The following is a 27,883-nucleotide window of genomic DNA, read 5'->3' on the forward strand; positions in this document are numbered from 1 at the left end:
ATCACTTCTGAAGAATTAGTAAACCAAAGGTCAGCAAGTTACTGGCAAAGTGAAGTGGTATGTTTCTAAAGAGAAGCCTGGTTTGACTTTTTAGCCTGCCCAGGCACAACAAGGATAGAAATGTCTCCTCACAATGTTTCCCTGTCAGACATGATGTATCTATCTGCTCTCAGGATTAGCCTCTGCACCAAATCCCATTTTCCTGTCCAGGAAGGCTGCCTTGACATATCCGCTCAATTTAGACAGAAAAGCACAGATTTGTCAGGGTTATTCCTCAGGATCGTGTTGTTTTACAAGCTAGCCATGTTGCTTAACATCACAAAGGTCGAGCTGCGGTCAACTGACAGCTGCCTAATGACTATATTTAGTATGTATCTTCATGCCTTAATTGGTAGATTGGAAAAAAGTGCACAAATAAATCCCAAAAATAAGTCTATAACATGTTCACATCACATTTACACTGAATCCAATGGCCCCAATCATTTGATATACTGTAACTCCTTATATATTTCTGTATCACACTGTATTTAGTCATTAGGTACTAGGGGTTACTCATTTTATCCCATAGGAATATATTATAAAATGTCTCTTAGGTGTGCACAATGGTAATACTGAACCCAGACAGGCCAACAGATTAGCATTTTTCTTAAGGAATCGATATTGTAACAGTCCAGAATATGTGTGTATGAAAAATTATGAAGATCTGAAATTCCTATCCTATTGTCCTAGAAGTGTTTTTTCCTGGAAAAAAATAAAAAAAAAAAAAAAGAATGTTAAGAAATACTTGAGCTGACCGACTTGAAAGACCAATCACTGCAATCTGACTCAATCTGGGCAAATCGCACTGACAGGGAAGTACTCAGATTACACATTCTTCTGTACTGTATGGAAGCCAAGAGAAGCCAAGTGCTCATGATATCTTTAAAGGACCAGTGTGTACGATTGAGTAGTATCTAGTGGTAAAATTATTGACTGCAACAGCCTTAAAAAAGTTAACGAAAACTAACCTAAAAACAAAAAATAATAAAAATAAAATTATACAGGAAACGGCTTTAGTTTGAGTCTAGTCACAATGTAGTAACGGTTGCCTTTTAAATGATCCTGCCGACATGATGCACCCCCGCTGGCTGCCGCTCACATTGCAATTTAACAACAAGTAGAACTATTCAGAGGTTATTGGGGCGGTCCAGTTTAACTCCACATACTGTTGTGTTGATGTAGCTTATTGTCAAAATGTTCGATTTCTTCCAAGTTGACTTTTAAACTAACAGCTCCACCAAAAATGTCACCACGGTGAGTCCGTTGTTTTAATTGGACAACGTTCAACTTGTCAGTTCTCGTCAACTACAAACAATTGTTCAAGTGCCATACGTAAAATGTTTGCCGGCGTGACGGGACGGTGGGACGTGACGGCGGGACGTGACGGCGAGGGGGGTTCGGACGGGCCTGCCCCCACTGCTAAAAAAAATCCTAAAGGAAACACTGTTATAATAATAAGAATAAAAAAAAACATTTTATGCAATAAAAACTGAACTGAAACTAGCAAACCTTTTAAGATGGAAAATAAATAAATACATGAAATAATACAAATATAATAAAAAATGACCCAAAAAAAGATTAGACTCTCAAAGCAATTTATTTATTAGTGATTAACATATTTGTGCCATTAGAGGGACATTTTTCTCAATCTGTTGATATAATAAATGTAAACAGACTATATGACTGTAAATTAAAACACACTGGAAAAAGGCATCATTTAGTAATCATTGTAAACAATTGGTGAGCAATATATAATCAATAAATTGGACATTTGATTGAATTTCAGTGTTAACTGGCCCACTACTGAATGAAATGCTACAATGTGTTCTTGATGTGCGTACCTTTAGTTATCCATCGTGGCTAGCTTCTGTCTCAGTGCTTCTTAGTGAGTTCTCTTAGTACTTGTGCAAGGTTTAGAATTGACCCTATTGTTTTGTGTCATTTAATACTCTACATTATGTCCTCACGCACCTGTGTTTATTCATGACTTGATTGTGTGACCCATCACCAACATGTTACTGCCCCCTTGTGGTGTGGCATACCAGTATCCAAACAATATAAACTACGATTTCAAAAAGAAGCCAAAAAACACCCATACTGGCTTCAACACAGTGCAACTGAAATGTATACAGTACATTTTACAGGGCGGAGGTGGCATAACAATAACAGAGCAGAGGATATTAGAGACACAAGAGTCTTATGCTAACTCTTTTTATACTAACAGGAAGTAAGACAACACGATTAATAACAGTTACCAGTAAGTGCTGCAGTAGTTTATACGATGACTTTGGTCCTTTATGATCTTTTTGGAATATCAAGCAGATGGGGCTGTTGGACCTTTGCTGATTGGATACCTGCATGTTAAATCTAAGCAATCACATCTGATCATTACTTAAAGCCTCTCCAACAGGGATCATAAACTGTCAGCCTGGGGGCCATTTCCGGCCCGCAACACGATGTCAAAAATATAATATAATATATAATGATTTTTCTAGTTGTTTCAAAACCACTTACTTTATATAGAATAAAAATAAAAACACTAAATGCGTGCAGACAGAAGGGAGAAGGTTTCAGGCCTTCATTTGTGAGCTGCAAACATTTAGCTTTATGTATTAGTATGATGTTAGTAATAGAAATATTTTCATATAGCACTTTCTTGTAGTAGTTGAACATTGAAGTAGCCTTGCTAAGAGATGGCAAAACCAGCAGTGGCCCCAAGCCAGTTTGAGTGTGAGACCCCTGCCCTACAAGGAACTTTCATTTTGTCGGCCCTTGAGGAGGCATTAAGAATAACTACATAGAAATAGCCAGTATTCTCTCTGATGGTCTTGTTTAGGTCCTATAGAGCCACCAGTATTAAAGTGGAACAGTTCAGAACTCCCTGTAGTACTTTTAAGCAGGAAGGAAACCATATGCTGCGTTTTAGCCGGCTCGCATTACTGTTCTACCCAAATTTGGCGATGGTGTCTGAAATGAGATACAGCTAGAATCATGTTGTCCTGATCAGCAGCAGACACAATGTACATTCAACTATATTCATAATATGGCAGCTCACAGTATTTCAGCATGAAAAGACACAATTACACTTCCTGATAATCCAGAACATACATGATACAAATTATTTCACTGCGTTTCACAGATTCAAGCAACAACATTAAAACTGATTTTCGCTTGGAAAATATACACCCATACTTCATTAGATGGTCTGACTAAAAATTTTAAAAACATTTCTCTCAACATTTGGAAAACATAAACATAGAAAATGTTAAAAGGATAAGGCTGGATTAATTCTATATTTTCCTTACGGTCAAGTATTGAGGCTATGGGATTTAGCCTCAATACTTTCAGACTTTCTGTCTGTGGCTCTCAGCTCCAAGCCCATTGGTTCTTACTGATAATGTGAATCTTTAAAAACGGTCCACAAATATAGTTTCACCTTTTATGAAGGCTCAGTAATTTTCTTAAACAGCTGCTCACTGTGGTTTTTAATCAAATGTTACTCAAACAGGAGGAAATTATGTTTTTGTTGGGGACTATTTTCAGCGGTGGATTAACTGACATTTGGTATTTCCAGTAGCAGGACGGTGCATGGGGGACTCATTGTTGGTTTTGTTCTTTTCATGGAATTAATGACAAGAAAAACACAGACTTTTGCTAGCCTTATCCTTAAATGTCACAATAAGGAGAAGAGATGTAATTATAATGTCTAACAATTGGCTCCAACTTGGTTGGCATTTTGGACTGTTAACTAAAGCTAAAGCCATTAGTATTGCACTACAATTGTTTTATTTTTTAACATTTAGATCTGGTTGAGTCAGTTTTAAATTCTTTTTGGCTTAGAAACAACCTGGGAAAACTTAATTTCCATAATATCAGTATGTTTTTAGTAGACTCAAACTAAAAAAAAATGTCCCAGTTAAAAATCTGCATTTGTTTTGTAGAATTCTATACAATTTACACACATTACTTATTAGAAATATGGAAACAAATAGATTCCGTGCCCCCCAAAAAAAATTAATACGTTTGTAGGCTTAAATAGGCACCGCTAAGGCATTTAGGTTGCTCGTATGATCAAATTGTCTGTGATTATTTAACACAACAAAGCTGCACTACGAGAAAACACTTGGCATGATACCCAGATTAGTCTGGTTCAGTGCCTACAAGAACAACAAGTGCCCGACTGCTCGATGGCACAGGATTACGGGTGAGCATGGAGATCCATGTTGGGACAATGTAAAGTGAGGCAGTGGTTTCATATCATTGGTGAGATACCGTCTCTCAGATAACTCTGGAAGATGTAGAGCTATCCCTGTGTGAGGGTTACCAGCAGGGTGGGTGAGGCCTCTTAAAGGCCCACTAGCTCGCAGCTCTTCTTCCACATCTCGGCTTGTAGCTCAAAGTCGTAGGAGATGTCGGAGGACTGCCTCTTCTCGCCGTTGTACAGATAACAGCCCCCCACGCCCTCCATCTCAGAGGCAGTCGCAGCATAGATGGTTATGGATGCTCCCTCTGCCGGAGTCTGAGGACATGCATGAAGAAAATAACCATCAACAGGTTGGTTTAAAGGCAAAAGTACCATAATGAGTTTAGTTCCTCGGAATTCTGAGGTGGATGTTCATCTTATACTTAATAAATAACAAGCAGACTTCAGAGAAGTCAGAGGAGGAGCATTCATTCTCATAAACAATGCCTACAAATTGAACCTTCCTAGGCCACGCCCCTTTTCTCAGTGCTCCAATAACAGTTGAGCAAGCCTCAGTAAGCTTTCTCCTGTGTGCTAGGCTTTCCTATGTCAAAAAGACAACCAGATTTTTTTTTAATGGTTCAAAGCTAAAAGTGTGAACACATAGTCACATCTTAAGTTAACTAGCTAATGTTAGCAACACACTAACTAACTAGCTTATAGACATCAATAGTTAGCCAGCTAGTTACATCTTAATTGAAGCCCAATATTACAATAACCATCTACAAAATATCTGTCAAATGGGAATGTAATATATGCCATCAGAGGAGCGTAAAAATGAAACAGGACAGGAAATCATTAAAGTGAAATATAGTTGACAGCACTGATACTTTCTTTCAATAAAATGACTGCACAGGAAATTAAACCCTGCTTCTACACGCATATTGAATGTTGTGGGGAAACCTTACAAGGCTATGATCTGTCACATAAAATTAGAATTAATGAATACTTTCTGCCTTAATTATTTGAGGCTTTTGCCTTGAGTGTATGCTAATAACAAAGACAATTTATTAGATGTATTCAAAGGACTTTCAATTATCCATAGCCCAGCATTTATGGGAAATGTGGTTACTGTCACAAGTCTTCAATTAAGGATAGTTGGAAGCTATCTTGGCTGCCACAGGGAAGACAGAGTTGTGAAACTACTGCACGGTCTTGCATACATATTATTAGATGCAGCTGTCAGGGTCAAACAGACCTTTAGTGAAGCATTTTTATTTCGTACTATTGAGCGTCTTATAAATATTGCTCTTTTGCGGCTTCTTTTCTTGACTCTTAATTCTAAACAATATTAAAGATCTCTTCCATGTCAAAATCCTCAGTGTCAAACACTCCGTCCAAAGATACGGATATTCTGTCACACTACACCTGCTCACACCCATCTCTCTGAATACCTTAATGGAGGCAGGGTTACATTTACCACCTTCACTCAGTCCTTAGTATCGTTAACCCAAATTGTAAGCCAAACTTCTTAAACAGTTTCTAGTTATTCCAAAGCACTCTTTTTTTTATTTATTAAAATGCCTTTGCTGTCATTGTGACGTCAACAACAAATGTTTGACTGCTTGATACATCAGAGTTAGTTCTTAGGTCTAACTTTACCACGCTGTGATAATAAAGGCCTTTTAATGGTTCAAAAGAGAGTGCCTTGGATTGTTCTTGTGATTTTTGTGTCTGTATGTTTGAGCACCTCAGACAAACTCAAATTTAGTCCAGGAAGTGCTCCTAGACAAACTTTTTCAAGTTTCAAGTTACTGTCAGTCCATGGTTTGCGGCAAGTGTTAACACAGTGGTTCCCAACCTTTCTCCTTAAGGGAACCCCTTTCGATCTTTGAGTAAGTAAGTTACTTAAGTAAGTATTTTATAGTACAGTAAAGAACAACTGATAAACTGTACAATGAACCCAAACAGTAAACCCCACAACTGTAGGAAGAGTGGATGAATTTTGGGCAGATTCCTGTAAATATTACATCAGAGGTGAGTTTTCTGATGGTTTTAGGCACTTTTTATACACTTATATGTCTATCATACATTCTAAGCAAACAATTTAATTTTGGTGTTTGTTGTTTTTCTTCACAGAAACAGACGAAATGCAGAGATATTGGCCTATTGTGTTTTGGTGTGCCTCAAAGGTCTGTTGTTGGCCCTTTTTTACTTTCAATCTTTATGCGACTGTTTGGAACTGTTTCATATTTTGTTCAAAGTACTTTTATTGTGAAGCTATTTGAGTCTTTTGTTTCAAAGAGCTATATAAATAAATCTTCACTTACATACTTATCAGGCAGGCAGTAAGTAACAAGTCATCTTCACAAATCACATCATAGGATAGATAAAGGCTGGCTGATACATCAAATTCTTTCAATTAATGAGAATTTTTGCACAATTTGCAAAACGTTTACATCGTGAAAAATATATAATTTTATATTCTCTCTTTATGCTCATTGTAAAGTAACTGAAGTGTAAATATGTACCCTGAACAGTGTCTTGGCCACTGGTTTCTTCAGTGCCTGTGCGAGGCTCCACAGGTTGTCGTACAGCGCTGTGTCCACCATGCCAGGGTCCACGGCGTTTACGATCACTGGGAAGCCACCGGCCGCCAGCTGTTCCTGCAGGTAGTAGGTGAAGAGGACCAGAGCCAGTTTGCTTTGGGAGTAGGCACCATGGGAACTGTAGCATATCCTGGAGAAGGGGGGAGGGGGAGGGGACGAGAGTGTGTGCAGATTAACTTTGAAATCATGCTGTCATTGAAATGAGCTCTGCCAGCTTCGCCCTGAGCCATCACAGTCGATTATAGTTCTCAGCTGTGGGTTGACTATGATGGTCTGGAGGCTGATACCAAGTGTGGAATAGTTTTGAATTTTGAACATTATAGCTACTGATAAGTTGCCTGTACTGTGTAGTATTTAGTGCAAAGGACTGTGTGGAAGACAATGCAGTTATCTGAATATAAGAGTTAATTTAGCTTATTAAGAGAAAACCCAAAAAAATTTTGGGAGATAATAATAAATAAAGATAACAAAGATAATCACAAGAACACTTTTCTCAAGATCACAGGATAATTATGGAGAACTCAGAAATGAGAGTCTGGTTCTTCGATCACACCTGATTTTAGCCCTCAAGGAAAAGAGCTGATGAGCAAATTACACTACACATGCTGATAAACTAAACCGACAAACAATACTTCTATTGGAAAACAGAAATATTTGTATATATCAATTTAATGAAATGATTAAAGATTTGAAATACAAATGTAATTATTATTGCATTAATAAAAGTGAGGGAATATATTCAAAAGATCTTTAATGACATCTTGCACTGAAAACATTTTTTTCTATTCAGTTCTGAAGCTTAAATACCTAAACCAGCCTGCCTCCCTGTGTTCCCCTCACATTGTTTCCACACACACACACACACACACACACACACACACACACACACACAGCAAAGACAACATCCACTCATTTCCTGAGATGAGACAATGCCATCGATCAGATCTCAAAGTGCAGGCGAGCTGCTCCACTGTGATGCCCTTGAGGAAGGACTTCACTGTGTTCCTCTTTGTGCTATCTATGAGGCAATATTGCTATGAAAAGCAATAACTGCAGGATATTCAACTACAGGAGAGCCCGGTCTGACCTCAGATGATGGATGCCTGCACTTAGCAGATTTTATGTACAAACTGAGCAGGTCTGCTTTTCCAAAACACACAGACTGATTCTAAAAATAAGAATAAAACCTTCTTTACCTTAGCAGGGAAATAATGAAAACTATTATTCACACTGTAACACAACCATGTACTGCAAGCAAAAGGATGTAGCATTATATCTCGTGTCATGCTGGATTAGCAAGTTAGCTACCAGGTACACTGATACACATGGCCAAGATTGAAATACTGGTCAAGTCCTTAAAATGTTTTATTTGGAGTTCTCATACTTCAATTATTTAGTCTACTGTCCAATTACTGTATGTTTCCTTAAAGCTGCAGAAGATTATTTTTTGAAAAATAACTTTTTGTCCTATTTTCTGAAACATTCACTATATCCTGACAGTAGTACATGCATGAGACGGATAATCCGTTTGGCTCTGATTGGTTACCTTTGTTTAGGCCCGTGGATTCTTACAAATAGCATTAGGAGTGCTAGGAGGAGCTGGAGGAACTGATTTGTTGAATTTGAGAATTTGTGTATGGATTATCTGTCTCATACTGTCCGGCTATAGTGAAAGTTTCAGCAAAGTTACCCCCTACAGCTTTAATATTTTATGTGCATATTCATTTGAGTGTGTTGTTTCAAAGGAAGTGTTTGTGACGCTGCCTAGTGACCTAGAGAACAACAGTTTATGGATTTCTCTTACTTCCTATTTAGGTCACCCATGTGGATAACTCCTGCGTAGTGTGTAGCAGAGGACATGTTGACGATTCTGGAGCAGCAGCCATATTTCCCCGACCTCTTCAGCACGTCCAGCAGCAGGTTGGTCAACAGGAAATGGCCAAGGTAGTTGAGCACAAAGTGGAGCTCAAAGCCTTCCTCTGTATGTCTCTCAGGAACCAGCATGGTTCCAGCTACATGAGAATGATAGAAGATAGAGACTTTTTAAAACTATAACACAAGTAGGACTTTTCATGCATTTACAGAGACAATCAAAGCAACCTACCATTGTTAACCAGAACATGTAGGGGGAGACCTCTGCTTTTGAATGTTTGAGCAAACTGTCGCACAGACTTCAGCGAAGTCAGGTCCATGAAGAAGAACTCAGCTGTCAACAGAAAAATGATGTTAGCACAGATTCCAGAGAGTTGTTTTTTTTTTTTTTTTTTTTTTTTAAAAAAAGGTTTTTTTTTTTTTTTTTTTTTGTTGGATTTTTTTTTTTTTTTTTTTTTTTTTTTTTTTTTTTTTTTTTTTTTATAAAAGGGGGGGGGGGGGGGGGGGGGGGGGGGGGGGGGGGGGGGGGGTTTTTTTTTTTTTTGGGGGGGGGGATTTTTTTTAATTGGTGGGGGGGGTTTTTTTTCCTCCTCCCCTCCCCTCCCCTCCCCCCCCCCCCCCCCCCATTTTTTTTCTTTCCCCCCCCCCCCCCCTTTTTTTTTTTTTTAAATTTTTTTTTTTTTTTTTTTTTTTTTTTTTAAAAAAATAAGGGGGGGAGGGGGGGGAAGAAAAAGGGGGGGGGTTTTTTTGGGTGGGGGGAAGTGGTTTTTTGTTTTTTTTTAAATAAAAAATTTGGTCTCTCTTTTTTTGGACTTAAAAAAAACATTACCTTATGTCTTAGTTGAGTTGGGTTGTGGTATGTATTTTTGTAAATGAATTGAAAATACGTAGCCTGGGGAAAAACGGCCAAGCTCATGTTTTATGTGTGAATAGAAGATTGCAGGTGAGGGTTGTACGATGAAGGTTTTTTTTTTTGAGCGGAGTGGTGAGCGAGTGGCGCGGGATAAAATTTATGATAGAGTGGAGCGGAGAATGCGCAGAACCAGGCGGAGCTGACGAGTGGCGCAAATTGACAGGTCTGTGAGCGAGGAGTGGAAATTTTCACCCGGTCCGCTCCGCTCACATGCTCTGCTGTCAACTTTGAACGATATTACTACAGAAGCCGAGAACGGCCATGGATTTTAATTTTTTTCTGCACTCTTATCTCGTGATAACGACTTATTATCTCGTTATCTCGATATAACAAAGATTGTTTTCCCTTTATAACAAATTAATTTATTTTATTATGAAAAATTTGATAACGAATTAATCTTGATTTCAACCTGAGCTGCCTCGAACGGCTTCCGTAGCCACTGGCTGTAGCTGTAGCCTACCGGTAAGTTACACTTTACGTAAGTTTGTTTACTTGACTGGAAGCCGTTCGTGGCAGCTCTTGTAGGTTGAAATCAAGACGAACACATTATTAATTAATTCGTCATCACAAGAAAACAATCTTTGTTATATCGAGATAACGAGATAATAAGTCGTTACAACGAGTAAACAGTGCATTAAAAAATAAAAAAAATCCATGGCCGTTCTCGGCTTCCGTATATTACAATGATATGCAAGTTGAAATTACAGTTTTCGTCAATGGAGTCTGGTGGCTAGCGATATTATGGCCTTTTCTGGTTAAACTAAAGGTTTATTTATTTAACTTATCTATTTATTTATTTACACTTAGATTATCAATCTGAGCCTGTCCGTGGGATGTATTTTGACGGGCGTAGTTGGCTTATGCTGCAGCAATTAGAGCCCTTTTCATGAATATTTTAGAATAATATCTAAATTGGTGAATTAAATGTTAATTTTGACCAAATCAGCATTGATGATTGTTGGAAAGACTGTGGAAAGACTAACAAAGCCATTCTGTCCCTGTTGAATTAAGTTATGATATTACAATGAAATGCGAGATAAAATAAGCATTTTTGTAGATCGAGTCTGGTGGTGAGTGAAAGCGATATTATCGCTGTTTCTGGTTAAACAAAGGTCTATCTCTGCTGGGATCCTTTCCATAATACATTAAGAATCACAATCAGAGTCTGTCAGTGGCAAAAACAAGCACTTTTAGTGGATGTATTTTGACAGGCGCAGTTAGTTTATCATTGCAGAAATGTTGACGTATATTTTTTACATCTAACTCTGTAAATTAAGGGTTTATTTTGACCAAACCAGCATTGGTGATTGTTGGAAAGACGGTTTGCTGAGTTTTATTTTGTTTCTGTCCCATTGTTTTGGTCTGAGATGCTAGTGCAACATCCAGTGGAAAGTGAATTTTGTATATAGAACCTGTGCTACAAAAGAATATTATTAAGAATATTATTTCAGACACAACAGATTTGGAGGTCTGCATTGAATGCAGGATTAAAGCTCTGTACAGCTCTCTAAACCATGGTACAGTCTTATTTCTTAGCAACTGCAGGCATGTTATTCATGAGTCACTTGCCACTGCTTGTGGCTTTTTCTGAGCTAACTGCTCAAGCACCTAATTAAATCAATTAAACTCCCCCATTGCAGCGTATTCTGCATTACACTAATTGAGATGCCACAGAAGAGAGGGTAAAAGTAGGGTTTGAAGTAAGGTCGTGCTACAGAATGTCCATGTAAAGAAGCACATGAAAAGGCCTTCAGTAAATCACTAGTCTAATTAGCACTGTTTCCCACACACAGTCGGACTGAAACAAAGAGCTCTTTGTGTAGAGATGATATGATGGCGGTCATTAGATTGGCCTATTTGTGCAGCACTCTCCTGTGTTTAGGATGAAATACACTCCACTGGAAGATTTTTAAATTTTCTTGCCTCTACATCACTTCAATCAGGTTATGAACAGCTGGCTGCCTTCATGAGTCCCATTTAAAGCTGCTTTCATCAGTACTGTTCAGTCATTGGCTCTTGGGTTGACATCAGTGCAGTTTGTACAAAGTGAGTATTTTACGATTAGTTTTTTAGATTGAAAGGAAATAGGTCAGCTCTCTACAGACACTGGCTGACTACACATGAAGAGCTATGTTATAAGTACAAAAGTAAAAAAGCAAATTTGATGTCTTCTCAGAACAAATCACTTCAACCAAAAACAAAAACCCCCAAACCCTTGTGTTTCGGAGTCATTTCCCAGAGTAACTTCACATTACGTATTCATTTATAATGAACCACACACTTCTCTTGGTGAGACACGTGTTTTCATCCTGGTGTTGCTATCATGTGCCCTGCATATTTTTTTAAATACTTTTTTTTAACTTAAGTACAATTTTGGGGTACTTGCACTCTACTAAAGGGACAGTTCACCCCAAAAATCATAAAAAAATATATATTTTTCCTCTTACCTGTAGTGCTATTTACAAAAAACACATCTACTTTTAATTTTGGGGTGCCTTTAAATATTTTAAAATAATAATTACCATTTTATGGTGCTTAACTCTTCTACATTTGGGAGGGAAATATTGTATTTTGGCTTGAAGGTTCGTTGCTGACCTTCAAGCCTAAGGTCCCATTGACACAGAGAATTTTTGTCAAATCAAATACTTTTACTTTTTTACCCCACTACATTTATATTGATGGCTGTACCATCATTAGTAGTTACTTTGCACATTTTCTAAAATATTGTCCATTGTTATAGATTAAAGATTAAAGGTTAAAGTTTTACCTTTCTCATGTGATCTATGTAATCCAATAATATATGATAATCTAATTGACTACATTCACTTTTGTATATTTGTATAATTTTTCATTTAAATCTAAATTTTAAATGAAATTTAAAGATTACATTGCGTTTACCACTTTTATTTAAAGCGAGATTCATGTCCTGGTGAAGTACGCTGTGGTCATGGCTTCTGCTATTTTTGTGATAAAACCATTGCGATATTTATATTTAACTTGCTAAACTGTAACATAACAATAGTACAGGTAAAGACGACTCATCATGTCAGTGATCTGACTCTGTAATGTCAGTAACACAGCAATATCTAACAAAAGCTTGCTAACATTAGCCACTATAAACTACTAGTCATAGCAGACCAAGTAAGGTGGCAATAACAATTGAGTTGAATTAAGCAGCAGTTTGTTTTATTACTTGTGGATTTAACATTTCATTTGTGAGAGAAAGAATGTGCTAGTTCTTCTTTAAAAGGTTTCATAGTCTTATTAATGACTCACATTAAGGATCTGATTACATTGCCTATAACTATTTATTTGTTCTTTTTTATATCATGCCACGGCAAGAAAAAGAAAATCGGACCAAGATCACATTATAACGTAAAGATTTTCTTGATATAACAATGTAAGTTATCATAATATGAAACTTCATGTTATAACAATAAATTATAAGTTTTAAGTTAAATATTATAATATATATATTATATTATATTATAACAAGATTAATTGGATATCGTAATATCAAGAAGTTTCTTCTTGTAACGTGATAACTTTGTATGTCGTAATAATGTGAAAAACATCTTGTTATAACAATAAACCTCAAGTAATAAAATAATACTGATCCATTTTTATTTTTCTCGTTGGCATCAACAAGCTGACGTATAATTAGGTCTTGGTAAGCCACAGAAAAAAATGGCCCTCATGATGGGCTATTCTGTGAACTCTGATATATGCACCTTCATTAGTAGACCGAAAGTATCCGTGCAATAATTTCTTGCAACCCATAATCAAGACTTATACCCCTCTAACCTACACACAGAGGGAGCAACATTTTGCCTTCTACAGATATGTCATGTCAACTGGCAGCTGCTGCTCAGGAGTGTCCTGCTGTGGTGACTGTGCCAGAATGCCAGCTGGAAGCTGCACGGTGCCAATTGTAACAAGTTAAAACCATCTGGAGTACACACGTGATGTGCATGCACACACATACACATCTTTATCTAAAAGATGTTGCTGAAAAGCTGGCACACGTCTCAGTATACAATTTACACACTGCTGTCGCTGACATGACTGATAATTTCAGAGAACAATTTGGCTATCCTATGAGGAGAGTGTGCAGCAAAAAGTTTGTTTCATATAAAACTTACACTAGAATATAAAAGCATGATTTAAGTTGATATTAAATCGGTTTAATGTAAAGTTATAACAGAAAGATTTTGTGGCCAATCTTCTAAAAATTTAACTGAAACAAAATAAATGACTACAAATGACTTTCTACACATGATGTCTTGACTTAAATGACAGATGTGACTGAAGACAAATTGAGGTGGAGACAGAACATTACCTTTCCCCTTGCTGCCTTCTTCTTGAATCATCCTGACAGCTGCTTCGCCCTCTTCTTTTTCGTTCCCAGCTGAAGATGATGGAAATCAGAGAGGCTTGGTGGGCAGATGTCCAGCAGATATTTCAACTCAACCCTACTGTCTGCACTGACTCAACAAGACTGGCTAAAGCTCATGTCATCTCTCTTTACATGTATTCATGTATCCTTAAAATGATCAAGATCACTGTCATACATAGAACATCATCTAAGCTTTATTTTTAAAATCACTTTGACTTCAGAACAAAACAAAGAACATGTAATCACAGAGCATCTGACTACAGGGGATGGTTCCTGCTGTTTGATTAAAATGTAAGATCATTAATACAGTCAGTCAGTTCAATGGAATTAATATAATACGGTGCAAAGCAACAGACCCTCCAGAGGCTACTGGTGGATCTTTCACTCGTAGGTCTGTTAAATACTCCACACGATGTGCACCAATTTGAATGAAAAATATTAAATCTTTGATACACTATAAATCCAAAACACTGTGTCCAATATTAGGATATAAACCACAAATTTTAAATTACACACAATGTGATGATCGGGCTGTAGCTTAAATTAGCCAATCATGAACATGTGCATCATAAGCTAAGTTCATAATCCCCAAAAAACGAACTTTGAAAAGAGGACCGCACAAATTTGGCCCCTATGTTGTTACGCAAGTCTTAAAATAAATAATAATTATACACAATCAACCCTTCCTAAACCCCGCCCCTTTTTGTTCTGTGTTCCAGTAACAGTTGAGCAAACCTCAGTCGACGTGCTAGGCTCATCTAGGTTGAAATTTCAAGATAAAAGCGATATAGTCGTAATAATAAATTAGCAAATGTTAGTAAACGCTAGCTAACCAGCTAATCTATATCAAGTTTAAGCTAGTTTATTACATCTGAAGCTAAAGGTAGCAAGATGCTAGTTAACTACCGGAATAATTTACATAAAATTGTTAGTTGGCTAAAATTTGCTAACATTAGCTGACTTAAAATGTGACATGTCGTTTTCATCTTTTAATAATCTTCCAAATTTGGTTCTCTTTTCAACATAGACTAGCATATCCAAGTACAGAAAAGGAGAATGTTATCTAGGATTCTGACTACGGCTGAGAACAAGGCAAAAAGGGGAGGAAGGGTCAATTATGGCGCATAACCAGTGTCTTCTGAGACAGCAACTGCCTTATTTATTTAAAGTAAAAAATGAAGGAAGAGAAAAAAATTACACATTAAAGCTGGACTGCAGAGAGATGCATTAACTTGCAGGGAGAAGCAGGGTATTTATAATATGGCTAAAGGCATATGATTGGACAGTAGCCTACCTATGATAACATGCATGCCCAGACTTGCCAGGTGTCTCGCTGTCTCAAAACCCATTCCTCTGGTACCCCCAGTCACAATGGCAACCCTTCCATTTTGCTTGGGTAAGACTGTGTGGGAGGAGAGAGGGGACCACATGAGAACAATCTTTCATTTCCAGTATTATTATTTTTTTATCAGTGTCAATATGATTAGATTTTTTCCTGTGTAAATAACAGGTAGGGTTAAATGTAATTGCGTCACTGCCCTTGCCCTTCACTGAGTCTCATTGATCCAGTTCGAGACCTTGCAGGGAAGAGGGACTCTAAGAATTTGTTTTCTTTTCAGCAGTTCATGTGTCAGACAAGACGCTGCCACACAGAATTTGAAGCAACAACAGAATGGAACTCCAATCAGTCCAGATTGACCGCCAACTGACTGACATAGACGAAAACGGAAGGGTAATCTATGTGGACTAAAGGTCTGATCTGTAATTAAGACAAGAATCAATTACAATAGAATCTGTTCCCCCTGTTGAAGATAAACAGTTGCATTTATAAAAGTGCATCAATGTTGCAATAAAATTGGAAAGTGTAGACATTAAACAGTCAGGTAAATATTGAAAACAAAATCTTTACTTGCATAAAGTGTTTTACATCATAATGTATATGTACCATTGTTCTACAGAGCAAGACATTTTAAAACTTGTCCATTGTTAATGCTACAATATCCATATATTGTAGGTATTTACAAAATACATCCCAAACAAAATTAACAAAAAAACAAAACAATTAAAAGTGCAACAAAAAGGCCAAAAAGAAACAACAGAGCTTACAGCATACGGAGTCGATGCAACATATTATTATTCTATATTCATTAGAATTCTTTCAGGTTTTGATTACGGATTTGTTGGATCCAATATAAGCATCAACCATAGCAGCTGACATATGATTTTCTCTCATTTGTGCAATAACTAAAATAAAATTTATAAAAAAAAGTTATTTGACTTATAGGCTTTAATACACTCCTAAGTTTTTTCTTTCTGTAACTGAGATGAGAAGAAGATCTTCCAAACGGACCCCAGAAAATAGTATATACCCAAAAACAATTAAAAGCAGGGTCCCAATTAGATGCGAGCCCCTTTACTAGCCTTGCGTGGCTACATGTTTTGACAAATGAAAACAGGTCTCTGGGGGGCAAATAAAGGCAGGTCTCTGGGGGGCAAATAAAGGCAGGTCAAGTGATTGAAGCAAATAAAAGCTTGGGCTATTATTTGAAGTTTTACAGTACAGCTACTATGCAGACGTGGTTTCTGCAGCTGTCCATGGACACGTCCGTTTGGGAGTGTATTCGGGGCTTAAGAGTGATTTGAGCTAAATGCTAACATCAGCATGCTAACATACTCAATGTCACACACAATTAAATGCAGGTGTTGGCAGGTATAATTAAAAATAAAGATGGACACTAGCCGTTTCTCCTGCTTACAGTCTTTGTGCAAGCTACGCTAAACATATCCTGGCTTTAGCTCTGTACTTAATATACCTGTTTGAGAACAATCTCCTGATCTCACTCTCAGAGAAAACGCAAATAAGCATTTTAACCCCCCAAAAATTGACAATTCTTGTAAAAGGACATGGCGCAAAAAAATATTTTCATATTGATTATAGGCCAAAACTTAGAAAGGTTATTATAACAGGCCCATTACATTTTTATACTAGTGACTGATACACATAAATATTTTTCAATGCTTTAGCAAGTCTGGCATGTAGGCCACACACTATGCACAGAATGATTTGACTTTAAGCACACGGTCACTCAAGTGGCTGACCCAGACAATAGTTTCCTTCCCAAACATTGTCCAAATCATCCTCACAGGGTTCAGGCTCATAGTAGCTACGCGAGTTCTCGTACAAGAAGACCTGCTGATCTACTAAAGTTGGAGCTATACGGTTCCTTTTCCCACACAGAACAGTCCCAGAGGAGCTGAACAGCCTGTGACAAGGTACACTTGTGGCAGGAACACACCAGTACTTTTGCAGCACCTTAAGGAGGGTCGGGAACAAGGGTGCATGACTTGTCCACCACAGTAAAGGGTCTTCATTTAGACCTAGGACTCTTTGTGATTTGTAGTTGCTCAGCTCCTCTACCACCTGTGCATGCAGCTCCTCCTGGCTCTGGTCTGCATCAGACTGGCAAAATATCGCGGCCAAAGGGTTGTCTTGGGTTACGCTGCTGGCTGAAGATTCTCTTAGGGGTGTCTGCTTTTTGCTAGGTGGCTCATCAGATACCAAGGAGAAATCATCTAGGCATGGTCGGTCTGCAATCTGCTTCTCAAGAATTGCTTTTGCCTCCTCAATGATGTAATTTTCAACTTTAGAGCGTTCCTGAGTGGACAAGAAAGGCAACTTCTTGTACCGAGGATCCAGGAAGGTGGAAATGTTGAGGAATGTTGAAATTTCTTGTGATAATTGTGAATTCTGTGAATAGGTGCTTGATAGGACTTTTGAGATGACCTCTTTGGTCATGCTGATCTCCTTGAGGTCCCCTTCCTTGATCTTGAGGGTGGTGTTCAACAGCATATGAAGCACAGGCCTAACCATGCTAATGGTTGGGTACCTGCAAGAACTTATCATGTTGGCCACAACTTTAAAAGGCTGGAAGACATCAATCAAGCCCTCCAGCAAAGCCCAGTCAGGACCATCAAAGCTGAAATGATGGCTGCCGGAACCCTCCACTAGTGTTGCAGTTACAGCAACCTGTTGCTCTTTCAGTCTTTGTAACATTGCCAATGTGGCCAACCAAGACCTACCCCTGTCTGTGATGAGTGCACACTGAGCTAGGCCATGCTGCTTCTGTTTTTCTCTCAGCAGATACGTTGTCGGTTCTCTGAAATGGTCAACAAGTTTGCGGCAACATCCCAAAAAGCTGTCGACTCTCGGCAGCTGGAAGGCTTCATCCATTGCCCGATTGATGGTATGCCCCAGGCAGGGCATTTCCACTGATAATTCCAGGAGCGAGCATGCTTTGACAATGTCTACTGAACCATTTGTGGTGGCACCGCTGACTTTATGAGTTATTCCCCATTCAACAAAGGCTTCATACATCGCTCTGGTGATGTTCTCTGCTGTGTTGTCCTCTTGTACTTCAAAGGTTTTAAGGCATTTATTGGTCATGGAGAAGCCAGTTGTACTGTAGTAATTAACTGAATGCATAGAGAGTGAAATGTATGTTCTATTCTGGGTTTGGCTTTGCCAAAGGTCCGTTGTAACGCCACAGTTCACAACCCCAGCAAGCTCACTAAAGACGATGTCTCGGCTACGGCAATACATCTGAGGAAGCATTTTAACTGCCAGGTCACTTTTGCTTGGTGGAGAATACCCAGGATCAACCGTACTCATTAAGGTCTTGAAAGTAGGTTCTTCAACTACAGATACAGGGTACAACCCCTCGCAGATGAAGTTGATGACAGCAGCAGTCAGATCATTGTGTCGTCTGTTTTCATAGTCTAAGCTCTGCCTTAAGTTTGTGTCCTGGGACTGTTGCTGAGCATGTATACCTGAAGGCTCGGTCTTTATCCTGGAGAATGCTGTGGCGAACGCCTCGCGCATCTGATCTGTGTTGCTCTTTACAAACTCACTGAACTCTACAGGGTGGTTCTTTTCAAGGTGGTACGACAGATTGGAGGTGTTTCCGGAGTAAGCTATTTGACTCATACATACGCGGCAGTATATCCGTTTCCAGTGCAATATGCAGCCATCTGCATCTGTGTCAAAGCCAAAGTACTTCCAGACTTTGCTTTTTGCCCGTGGGTGTGCGACCAGATTGAGGCCAGAACATGAAGGTCCTGAACTTTTACCCTCCATTGGTTCCTTCAGTAAGCAATCCACTTGGATGCCTTCATTTATGAGTACCTAACAAGAATAGTGAAATAAACATTTGAGGATGTTGATAAAAACATTATAGAATTTGTGGAGATGGGAATCTTTCAACTACAAGCATGAACACATAAAACCAGGTTAGAAGGTCCAGTGTGTAACATTTAGGATCTATTGGCAGAAACAGAATATAATTTTCTATAGGTATATTAATTAGTGTTTGATCGCCTGAAAATAAGAACCATTGTGTTTTTGTTACCTTAGAACGAGCAGTTTAATCTACAGAGGGAGCAGGTCCTTTTCAATGGAGTCCGCCATGTTGAATTGCCATGTTTCTACAGCAGCCCAGAATGGACAAACCAAACACTGGTTGATTGCAATCTTCAATCTCACCACTAGATGCTACACACTGGTCCTCTAGGGCAGTAAATCTGATTATCTTACATAGCTACTTCCTGCTTAAACTTTGACCTACTCCACTTATTTGTGCACCCAATGTTTTACCATGTAGTGGAGGATGATAATAGACATAAACCTTCATTCGCATTTTGGATATGTGGTTTAAATAACTGCTGACAACAACACTTTCATTCAAAACAAACACAAAAAATAAAGAGCAGCCCGGTTCTAAAGCTGGAGTTTTTCAGTCAGGCTTTATGTTTTAGTCACGGTGTGGGATATTCCTTGTAAATACCAAGAATTTAGGAAATCCCCTTTTTATCTGCACTCTGCATAATCAACTGCCCGCATTCTTTGTGGTATTACAAGAGTATAAATCTCAAGGCTGGCCTGTAGACACAATCACCTCTTTGTCTTAAAATGTAAAGCATTAGGGATGTCTCAGTCTACCGTCAAATGCTTTAACACAAATTTGCCTTTTGGTTTATGGGTTTAAAATTGAAATGAAACACTTTAAACACTATCATTCCAGTGTGTGTATTAGGAGCAGTGCAACAAGATAGCTGTTATTTAGAGGCAGCTGTTAGTTGTTGCTATATGTGTTCATTGTTTTCAATTTTTTTTACAAAATCACTTGAACTCAAGATCCACTCACAAGCTTTTTGTGTTGTTTTTAAATCACATCTTATGGTCTTCAGCTGGTGGACTTCAATCAGTTTAGGTCCAGTGTGTGAGACTTGGAAGGATCTATTGGCAGAACTGGAATATAATACTCATGGAAGAGGTCCAAGGTCAAGAGTGAAGTTTGATGCTGAAATTCTCAGACTTCTTAGATTTCTGATTTGTAACACTAATACAGAATAGTGGAACACATTTTGTTGTTTCCAGCATCAGTTTGATTTAATTTATGTGTGCTCATGCTTCTCATGGCCAATACCGATAACATAACCAATAATTTCACATTTTCGCATTTTAAAAAGATGTTCATAACCTTTAGCTTTTGAAATTAATTATTATTGTCCTGGACCGATAACTTAATTATCTGAAAAAAATCATAATAATAAACATTTCCCATTGTTGACCCTGATAATTATCGTCCATCCCTACCATATTGTGATATCAGAAAATATCATTATTGATGTTGTGATTGTACTTTTTAAACCGTATCGTTTTACCAGGGTCACACAGTATTTTTATAGCTGCTGTTCTCCAAATAAAAAGATTAACTACAACTTACACAGGTTCTTTCATACTTACCAGAATTAGGAAGGACTAGCCTGTTGTGGGTGACGCAACATATTTTTACCATCATTTTTAAATGCAATTTTTCTTAAAAACAGTCTCCAAAACACATGTGGATACAGATAAGCTTTCAGTGGATGTCATGTCCATGTCATGGCTTATTCCTGGAAAGCTACACGGTGAATCCTCACAGAGATGTTTGAGTAACCATGATAAATGCAGCTCATTTTTACACTAACATCCAGCTGTATGTTCCTTTAAAGAGTGGATTTTAAAAGCACATGATGTCAACTGGGCACAGCATGTAGTACAAAGGTCACAGGCTTTAGTTCTAGTTAAAATGTATGTGCACTAATAAAAACAGCATTACTGTAGCAGACACATACAATATTAGAGCCACTTGGGACTCAATGTTACACCGACTATTGCTTTACTTTACTTAAATGTGTCCTTCAACTGTCACTGTAGCTGGCAAAACAGAGCAGGGACAGGCTGTGAACTCTTACCGTCAATGAGACCAAACTCCGTTCAGAATATCCCCAATTTAACGCCGCCATGTTTATATACAACCATAAAGTATTTGGCTGTCAATAGTTGCTCTTCTATTTAATTCCGTACACAGTTAATTCCTCTGGCAGCATTTCTTACATACTACACTACAGTCGTATCTTTTCAGATTTGCTTCACACGGCTAACTGTCATTATTTTATAGATTATAACGAGCTCTTATACAGAGCCACTCCTCAAATGTCAACTTTACGTACTTTACGTAGCTTAAGAAACCGTTAATAAAAAGCCTTAACTCAAGTTCAACCATGCTCTGAAACTGTCACGTTTCTAACGGAGTTGGGCACGCAAACACACGTACTGGAACTTCTGGGAGATAAGAGCTTTGGAGACACTGTGAAAGACATTAAGAAAATAAAAGTCCACCTGACCTGGTAGCGTAAAAGATCTGTTGAACATCTGATAGAGAAGAACTTTAATTCCGCAGAGGTACAGCCTCAGAAGAGGCACCAACACTGACAGCAACCAGGTCATCCCTCTGTTTCCGACCAGACGAACAGCTTCCGAGTCCCACAGTGCTGCACGGTAATGAGTCCGGCGCGCAGCCTGCGTGGGATTAGTACTGTCCGTGGTTCCGCCCCCAAGTAAATTCCGTCACATGATTACTCTTACAAAGGGAAAGCTTATTTTTTGTTTTTTCGTTTTAACCTACTACTTTTCATGACTGCATTGTATTGAATAATAGGCTTGTATAGCTTCTAGTGTAGTTACTAATAATTGTTGTAAACCTGGTGGAAGGGAAACTATAAACTCATTTCATTTGCACAATGGAGATTACAAAATGTAAAACATCACTATGTCTTAACTCTGAAAAATAAAAGTCCCCAAAAGGTTATAAATCAGGGGTTATAAGTCAAAGATTCCAATAGGATTTCCTAAAGAGAAACAAACAAACAAACAAACAAACAACAAACAACTGCTGGTAACCAGGATTTTAGAAATACTGAAGTCCAAATCATTTATATTGTATCTTTCTAATAATGTGGATAATTCTGTTTTCTGTAAATGTAATTTAAATCCTGCTAAATCCTGTTTCAAACACTTTTCCAGACACGGGAATCAGCCCATAAAACAGCCCCCTTTTGTAGGTTTTTAGGCACAAGATGCAAACCCCCTCAGGTTGCAAAATCCCCCAGATTCCTGGAAAACACACATACCATCACAAATGGGGCACAAGGGTGAGATAGAGTGTGTGTGCGTATGTGTGAGAGAGGCAACGTCAATATGGATGCTGGCTGCTACAACTCTTAACTACTGAACTTCAATACAACACATGACATGCTGCCAACAATATTATCATGCAAGGATCATTGGAGTAATTTCATGTTTTTGTGCTCATCTGAAACCCACATCTTGTCAGTCACTTTTTACTGGACGGTGATATGTGCACACACGCAGGGTATCTTCTTTAGTTTTTTTTTGTGGTATGCCACAAGGCTTAGTACAAGGAACGCTGCCTTTACCTTACCGAGTGCATTAAAAGAGTAACTAAATTTATTGTGTTATTGATTGATTCAGGTCCAAATCTTGACACCTGTATTCTACATGTTGTGCTATAAATATGCATTTAAACCTCCCTCTACTGGTTGAAAACCGGCTATTGCAATCAAATTTCGCTGTTGGCTGTTCTGGAGGCGTAAGTGGAGGCAGCTTTCATCACCAAGCAGCAAAGGCGATGGGAGGGAGGGACCAGGGGCGTCTCAAGCTCCGACTGAAAAAGGCCGAGCCCCCCTAATTTGCAGTAAGTTTTATAAAGTTGCCCAAGAAACACAACTCAGTGTTTTGAATGTTTTCACTTGCGATTCCATTTTCACAGCAGCAGGTTAGCCACATGTTAACAAGGAGGCTAGTAATGACGTCGCTTATCGAAAACGAAACAGTTGATTTACCTGCTCTGCTTTTCAGTGGTGACTTTGATTTAGATTGTTATTTTGCATTTGTGCATGTTCTAAACTTTTAAACATTTGATTTCTTAATTCTAAATTCACAGAATTAATTGTGCTTGCTTTTGTATAACGCTAAAAATGTTGTAATGTGCATTTCAATTATTATGCCAGTCTTGTTTTTTGTAGTAGCATTGTCTGTTATGGTTTGTTGCATCAAAATTCATTAGCACCAACCCCCATAGCTCCCCCATCACAATTCTCTGGCACCACAGCTGCCACCCAGCCCCCTCCCCGTCCCTTCCTACAAAACTAACGTTCTGACCCTGCAGACTCTGGCTTGCTATGTCGCCGCAGTGTGACAAACTTTTACAAACTTCTGTGAATGTGCTTCTAGTGACTGTTAAAACTCCAGCGGACACAGTGTTTCCAGCACAGACACAGAGAGTCTGACAGCAGCTGCTCATGTCCGGGTTAGCTCAGTTAGCTCTGAGCCACTAGCTTAGCTAACGTTGCAACACAGGTACCACACAGAAACTTTTACAAATTGATGTGAATGTGCTTCTAGTGACTGTCAAAGCTCCAGCAGACTCTGACAGCAGCTGCTCCTGGCTGGTTAGCTCGGTTAGCTCTGACATGTACAGATTGAAAAATTACATTAAACAGACCCCACAGCTCTGCAGATATGGAAAGTATAATGTGTACTGTAGGATACTTTGATAACTGGTGAAATATTTTGTGAGTAGAAGTAGTGTTTTAGTGGTAAAGCAGGCAGCCCCGTGCAGCTATTGTCACTGACTATAACATTTCCCAACTCCATAACGTCTGCCAAACGTTAAGACAAGAACAAGATCCAATTTTGATAGAACATTCTTTCTCAATCCTTCCCTAAAGTGATTTGCAATGGCTATTAAACACAGATTTCTCCTAAGGAATAACACAGTCTTGTTGTTTGTATATATGTATATACGTTTGTGTATTACTGAAAGATCTGGATCAGCTGGTCTGGATGAATATTGAATCATTTGTCATGGCATGCTGGCAGACCATGCATTTGGGGATGTGGTCGGCAAAAGAGTGGGGTAATTCTCTGCGTTCAGGGTATTTGACATTTGAGTCCATATCTATTGATAATAAGCTTGCAATTTTATAACCACCAGTTGAAATATGACCAATTTTGTCTTTCTCAAGGATGTTGCGATCTTTGATGCTCAAAGAGTCTTTCATGTCATCTGTGGCTGCATGAAAGGAAGCATTCAGATTTCTTACTTCCTCGCACGGATGTAACAATACCAGCTGGCAGGCCAGAGGAGGATTGTGAGAGGATCTTGTAGGTCTGATTTATGGACTCCTGAGCCCAGCCTATCTCTGACCTGGCCTCAGGTCCACCCTCTGAATTTGTGGAACAAAAGGGGCCATCACATTAGTACCATCCAACACTTTCACACTGTTCACCGTCTAGGAGCTGTTTCTTTTGTCAAAGTGAGACAAATTTTGCAGTGAAACTCTTTTCTCTCATTCTGTAATGTGAGTGCACAACAGCTCTCCCCTAATTTGTATTTTACTCACCAAAAGCCTCACAACTGTGATTCAAGCATCCTCCAAACTATTGTACCTTATTGAGTAAGTTAACTGGATTAAAAAGACATTAGGCTTACAAGTGTATGATGATGATCAGGTTTTCCTGGAGGACAATGTCTCTTATATCATTACAAAAAAGGTGAGGAATCAATCACACCGACAGCAGAAAGCAGACACATTAAACAGTAAACAGACAGCAGAATTGGCCAGGTTAGCTCACTCTTAGCTTGCCACTGGCATCCACCCAGCAGATGGTGAGTGATGAATGAGCTTTGTTAAGTGGATATATTTCTGAAAGTAACAGACGATGTCCGTCTGTAAAAACAGTCTACAAGCTCCTGGCTAAAAATCAAGAAATAAGAAATCCTAAAAGAACACGTCATGTACAAAAAATTAAGCACAAATCCTCATTTCATAAAGTTCAGTGATCAGGTGAATCCAGGTAAAACTTACTGCTGCAACTCAATGACCAAGAGTTCAGTTAATATTTTCTATATTTTGTGTCTTCTTGGCAAAAGAAAATATGCTTTTATCGCTCAGTACCCCCTGACCAACACAAAACATTTTTTGTAGAACTTAAATGCCAATGGAGTGGTACAATACAGCGCTGCATCATCAGTGTCTGGTTTATTAAGAAAAGCATAACTTTTATTAATATAACTTTTTGTCATTATTGTTGAAATTTTCACTGTGTTCTGACAGTAGTAAGCGAGATAGATCATCTGTGAGAAAATCAGGTTCCTCTGGCTCATACTACTTCTCCTAATGACATTTACAAGAATCCACTGGGCCTGAACAAAACAAACCAATCAGAGCCAAGAAAGATATAAAGACACTTTGGGTTGGAAGCTTGAAGACAGTTTATCGTTGAGCCTCTTACCAAGGATCCCAAAGTGTCTGTATTTGGCACCCTGGCAATGAGACTCAACCAAGTGTGAACCTATTGTGACGTCACCCATTGGTTTGTGGAGTACCGTTTTGAAGCCTCAAGTTCCATGACAGTAAAACAGAGCCAGCGCGAGCCAGCGGACGTGACACTTTGCCTTGTCACACACAATCTCGTATTACAGCTAAACAGCACACTAAAATATGTTTCTGAAACAATTTTAAGTGAGAAATAGGCAACGCAGTAACCGAATCTAGCTTCGTATTTGATCAGCACTGCCTAGTTTGACAGTTTCATCTGAGTTTTGTGTGCTGTGCTGGACAGACATGCTGAGACTGACCTGTCAATCAAAAGGTAGCTGCACCCAAAAGTATATGCGACTTTATCGTCTATTTTACTCTAACTTGGACCATAATTTACTAAATGAACATTATAATATATTGAAGAAGATGTGAAACTAGCAACTGAGACCCTAAACTCATCAGGAAACTGTTTACTAAGCTCATAAATTAAGTGTCAAGTCAGCTCATTCTCCATTAAAGTGAATGGGATCGTTGTGTTATTGCAGCCAATAGAGCTCCCCCTGCAGGAATTTACATAGAATGCAGGTTTTAAGATATTTACGCGTTGGTTTCACTTTTCAGATCTGGAAGCTCTGTCCATTATATATACTGTCAGTGGACTCAACAATCAGCAGTCTTTCTCGCCTCTGATTGGTTGTTTATGTTCAAGCTCAGTGGATTCTGGCAAATGCCATTAGGAACACTAGGAGGAGCCAGAGTAACCTGATTTTTTCACTGATTATATCTCATGTACTACTGTCAGGATATACTAAAAGTTTCAGCAAATATAACAAAAAAAATGCTGCCTCATTGCTTCATTTCAAATGTTTAGAATCCCTCCCTAAATTTAGGGGAACCAATTTTTGTCGTAACACTAAGAAAGCATTTAAGTTGCATTGAACTGTGTCTTTTTAATTAGCTGCACTTAGGTAGAAATAGGTTTCTGCTTCACTGAGGATCTTTGTCATTCTCAGTGGCAGTGGGAAACTGCAGTGATCAAAGTCTATACAGCAGTTAAAGGTCCAGTGTGTAGGATCTACTGGCATCTAGTGTTGTGTAGTTGCTGATCACAACTCACTCGTTTCTACACAAAATATTACAAAAAAATTGAGAGGCTCTATGAGACTTCAACACAGCCAGTGTTTGGTTTGTCCATTCTGGGATACTGTAGGATAACTCCCTTGGTAGAGCTGGTACCCGATGTACAAAGGCTAAGTCCTTGCAACATATGAGTTTGATTCCAACCTCTGGCCCTTTCCTGTGTGTCAACCCCTCTCTCTCGCTCTCTCTCCCCTTTCCTGTCACTCTTATCACTTTCAATTAGAAGGCAATAAAAATACATATAAAAAAATTTTTTAAAATTCTGCCAATAGATCATCCTTAATGTTACACACAGGACCTTTAACCACTGCCTTTAAAACAGGAATATGGAATGTAAAATGTGATTTATCGAATTTACATTTACCTACCTAATAATCACCTACCCCCTACAGTACTCTGAAGTACACCTAGGGGTCCACCCATTTGAAAAACACTTCTATGATATGCACCTTTATAAAACATTTATAAACACCTTCATTTTCATGTTGTTCTGTCAGCTCACAGGACTGAAAATATTTTCTTGTTTATTGTAATAGTCTATAATATATAGTAATACATATATAAAAACTATGCTTTAAAATCCCCCTTTAGACATTCTTCCAGATTTCATACAGAAATGAATAAGAGATTCATCTAATTTGTTTGTAAATTGGGTGGCAATAATGTCAAATTTTACAGTAATTGAATGAATTTTAAGTGATATTCAACTGAATAACTAACCAGTATGAGCCATATATTATAATAATCGCTATATTTTTATATTTCTGGTTAAAAAAAGAAGAAGATAAAAATCTGCTCCCTCCTCCTCTCAGAAACTGACCGCAGCTCAGCTGGTGCAACATGTTGAATATCAATCCAGCTTCCATCGGCTGACCGCAGTTAAATAACCAAAGAGAGCAGGGTCACCTGAAGGTGCGCCGATCAGGGTCACCCTGTGGTCTCCGGGCTCTACTGGTCCCCCTTCAGCAAGTCCATGTCAATCAGATGCCGTGGTCACAGTCCAC

The 27,883-nt window shown here is 38.5% G+C and overlaps 2 protein-coding genes across 7 annotated transcripts; both read right to left on the reverse strand.

The window, feature by feature from the left end:
- Positions 1-1,617: 1,617 nt before the first annotated feature.
- dhrsx (dehydrogenase/reductase (SDR family) X-linked) lies at positions 1,618-27,883 on the reverse strand. Of its 3 annotated transcripts, none has more exons than XM_051427299.1 (7): positions 27,786-27,883; positions 15,307-15,414; positions 13,956-14,024; positions 8,936-9,037; positions 8,636-8,843; positions 6,754-6,961; positions 1,618-4,558 (listed from the first exon to the last, which is right to left on the reverse strand). In XM_051427299.1, the coding sequence occupies exons 2-7, from the start codon at positions 15,359-15,361 to the stop codon at positions 4,385-4,387; spliced, it is 816 nt and encodes a 271-aa protein (XP_051283259.1). In that variant the 5' UTR covers positions 15,362-15,414; positions 27,786-27,883; the 3' UTR covers positions 1,618-4,384. The 3 variants fall into 3 exon arrangements, with proteins under 3 accessions (XP_051283259.1, XP_051283258.1, XP_051283257.1); XM_051427298.1 differs by having other exon boundaries at positions 27,700-27,786; XM_051427297.1 differs by lacking the exon at positions 27,786-27,883 and adding an exon at positions 21,738-21,874.
- On the reverse strand, positions 15,901-21,874 carry LOC127378436 (E3 SUMO-protein ligase ZBED1-like). 4 transcript variants are annotated; one of them, XM_051427262.1, is made up of 3 exons: positions 20,665-21,731; positions 20,213-20,394; positions 15,901-19,194 (listed from the first exon to the last, which is right to left on the reverse strand). In XM_051427262.1, the coding sequence occupies exon 3, from the start codon at positions 19,144-19,146 to the stop codon at positions 17,095-17,097; it is 2,052 nt and encodes a 683-aa protein (XP_051283222.1). In that variant the 5' UTR covers positions 19,147-19,194; positions 20,213-20,394; positions 20,665-21,731; the 3' UTR covers positions 15,901-17,094. The 4 variants fall into 4 exon arrangements, with proteins under 4 accessions (XP_051283222.1, XP_051283219.1, XP_051283220.1 ...); XM_051427259.1 differs by lacking the exons at positions 20,213-20,394; positions 20,665-21,731 and adding an exon at positions 21,738-21,874; XM_051427260.1 differs by having other exon boundaries at positions 20,213-21,731.

The sequence above is a fragment of the Dicentrarchus labrax genome, unplaced genomic scaffold (assembly GCF_905237075.1).
Source record: "Dicentrarchus labrax unplaced genomic scaffold, dlabrax2021, whole genome shotgun sequence".
In the NCBI taxonomy this organism is placed as follows: Eukaryota; Metazoa; Chordata; class Actinopteri; family Moronidae; genus Dicentrarchus; species Dicentrarchus labrax.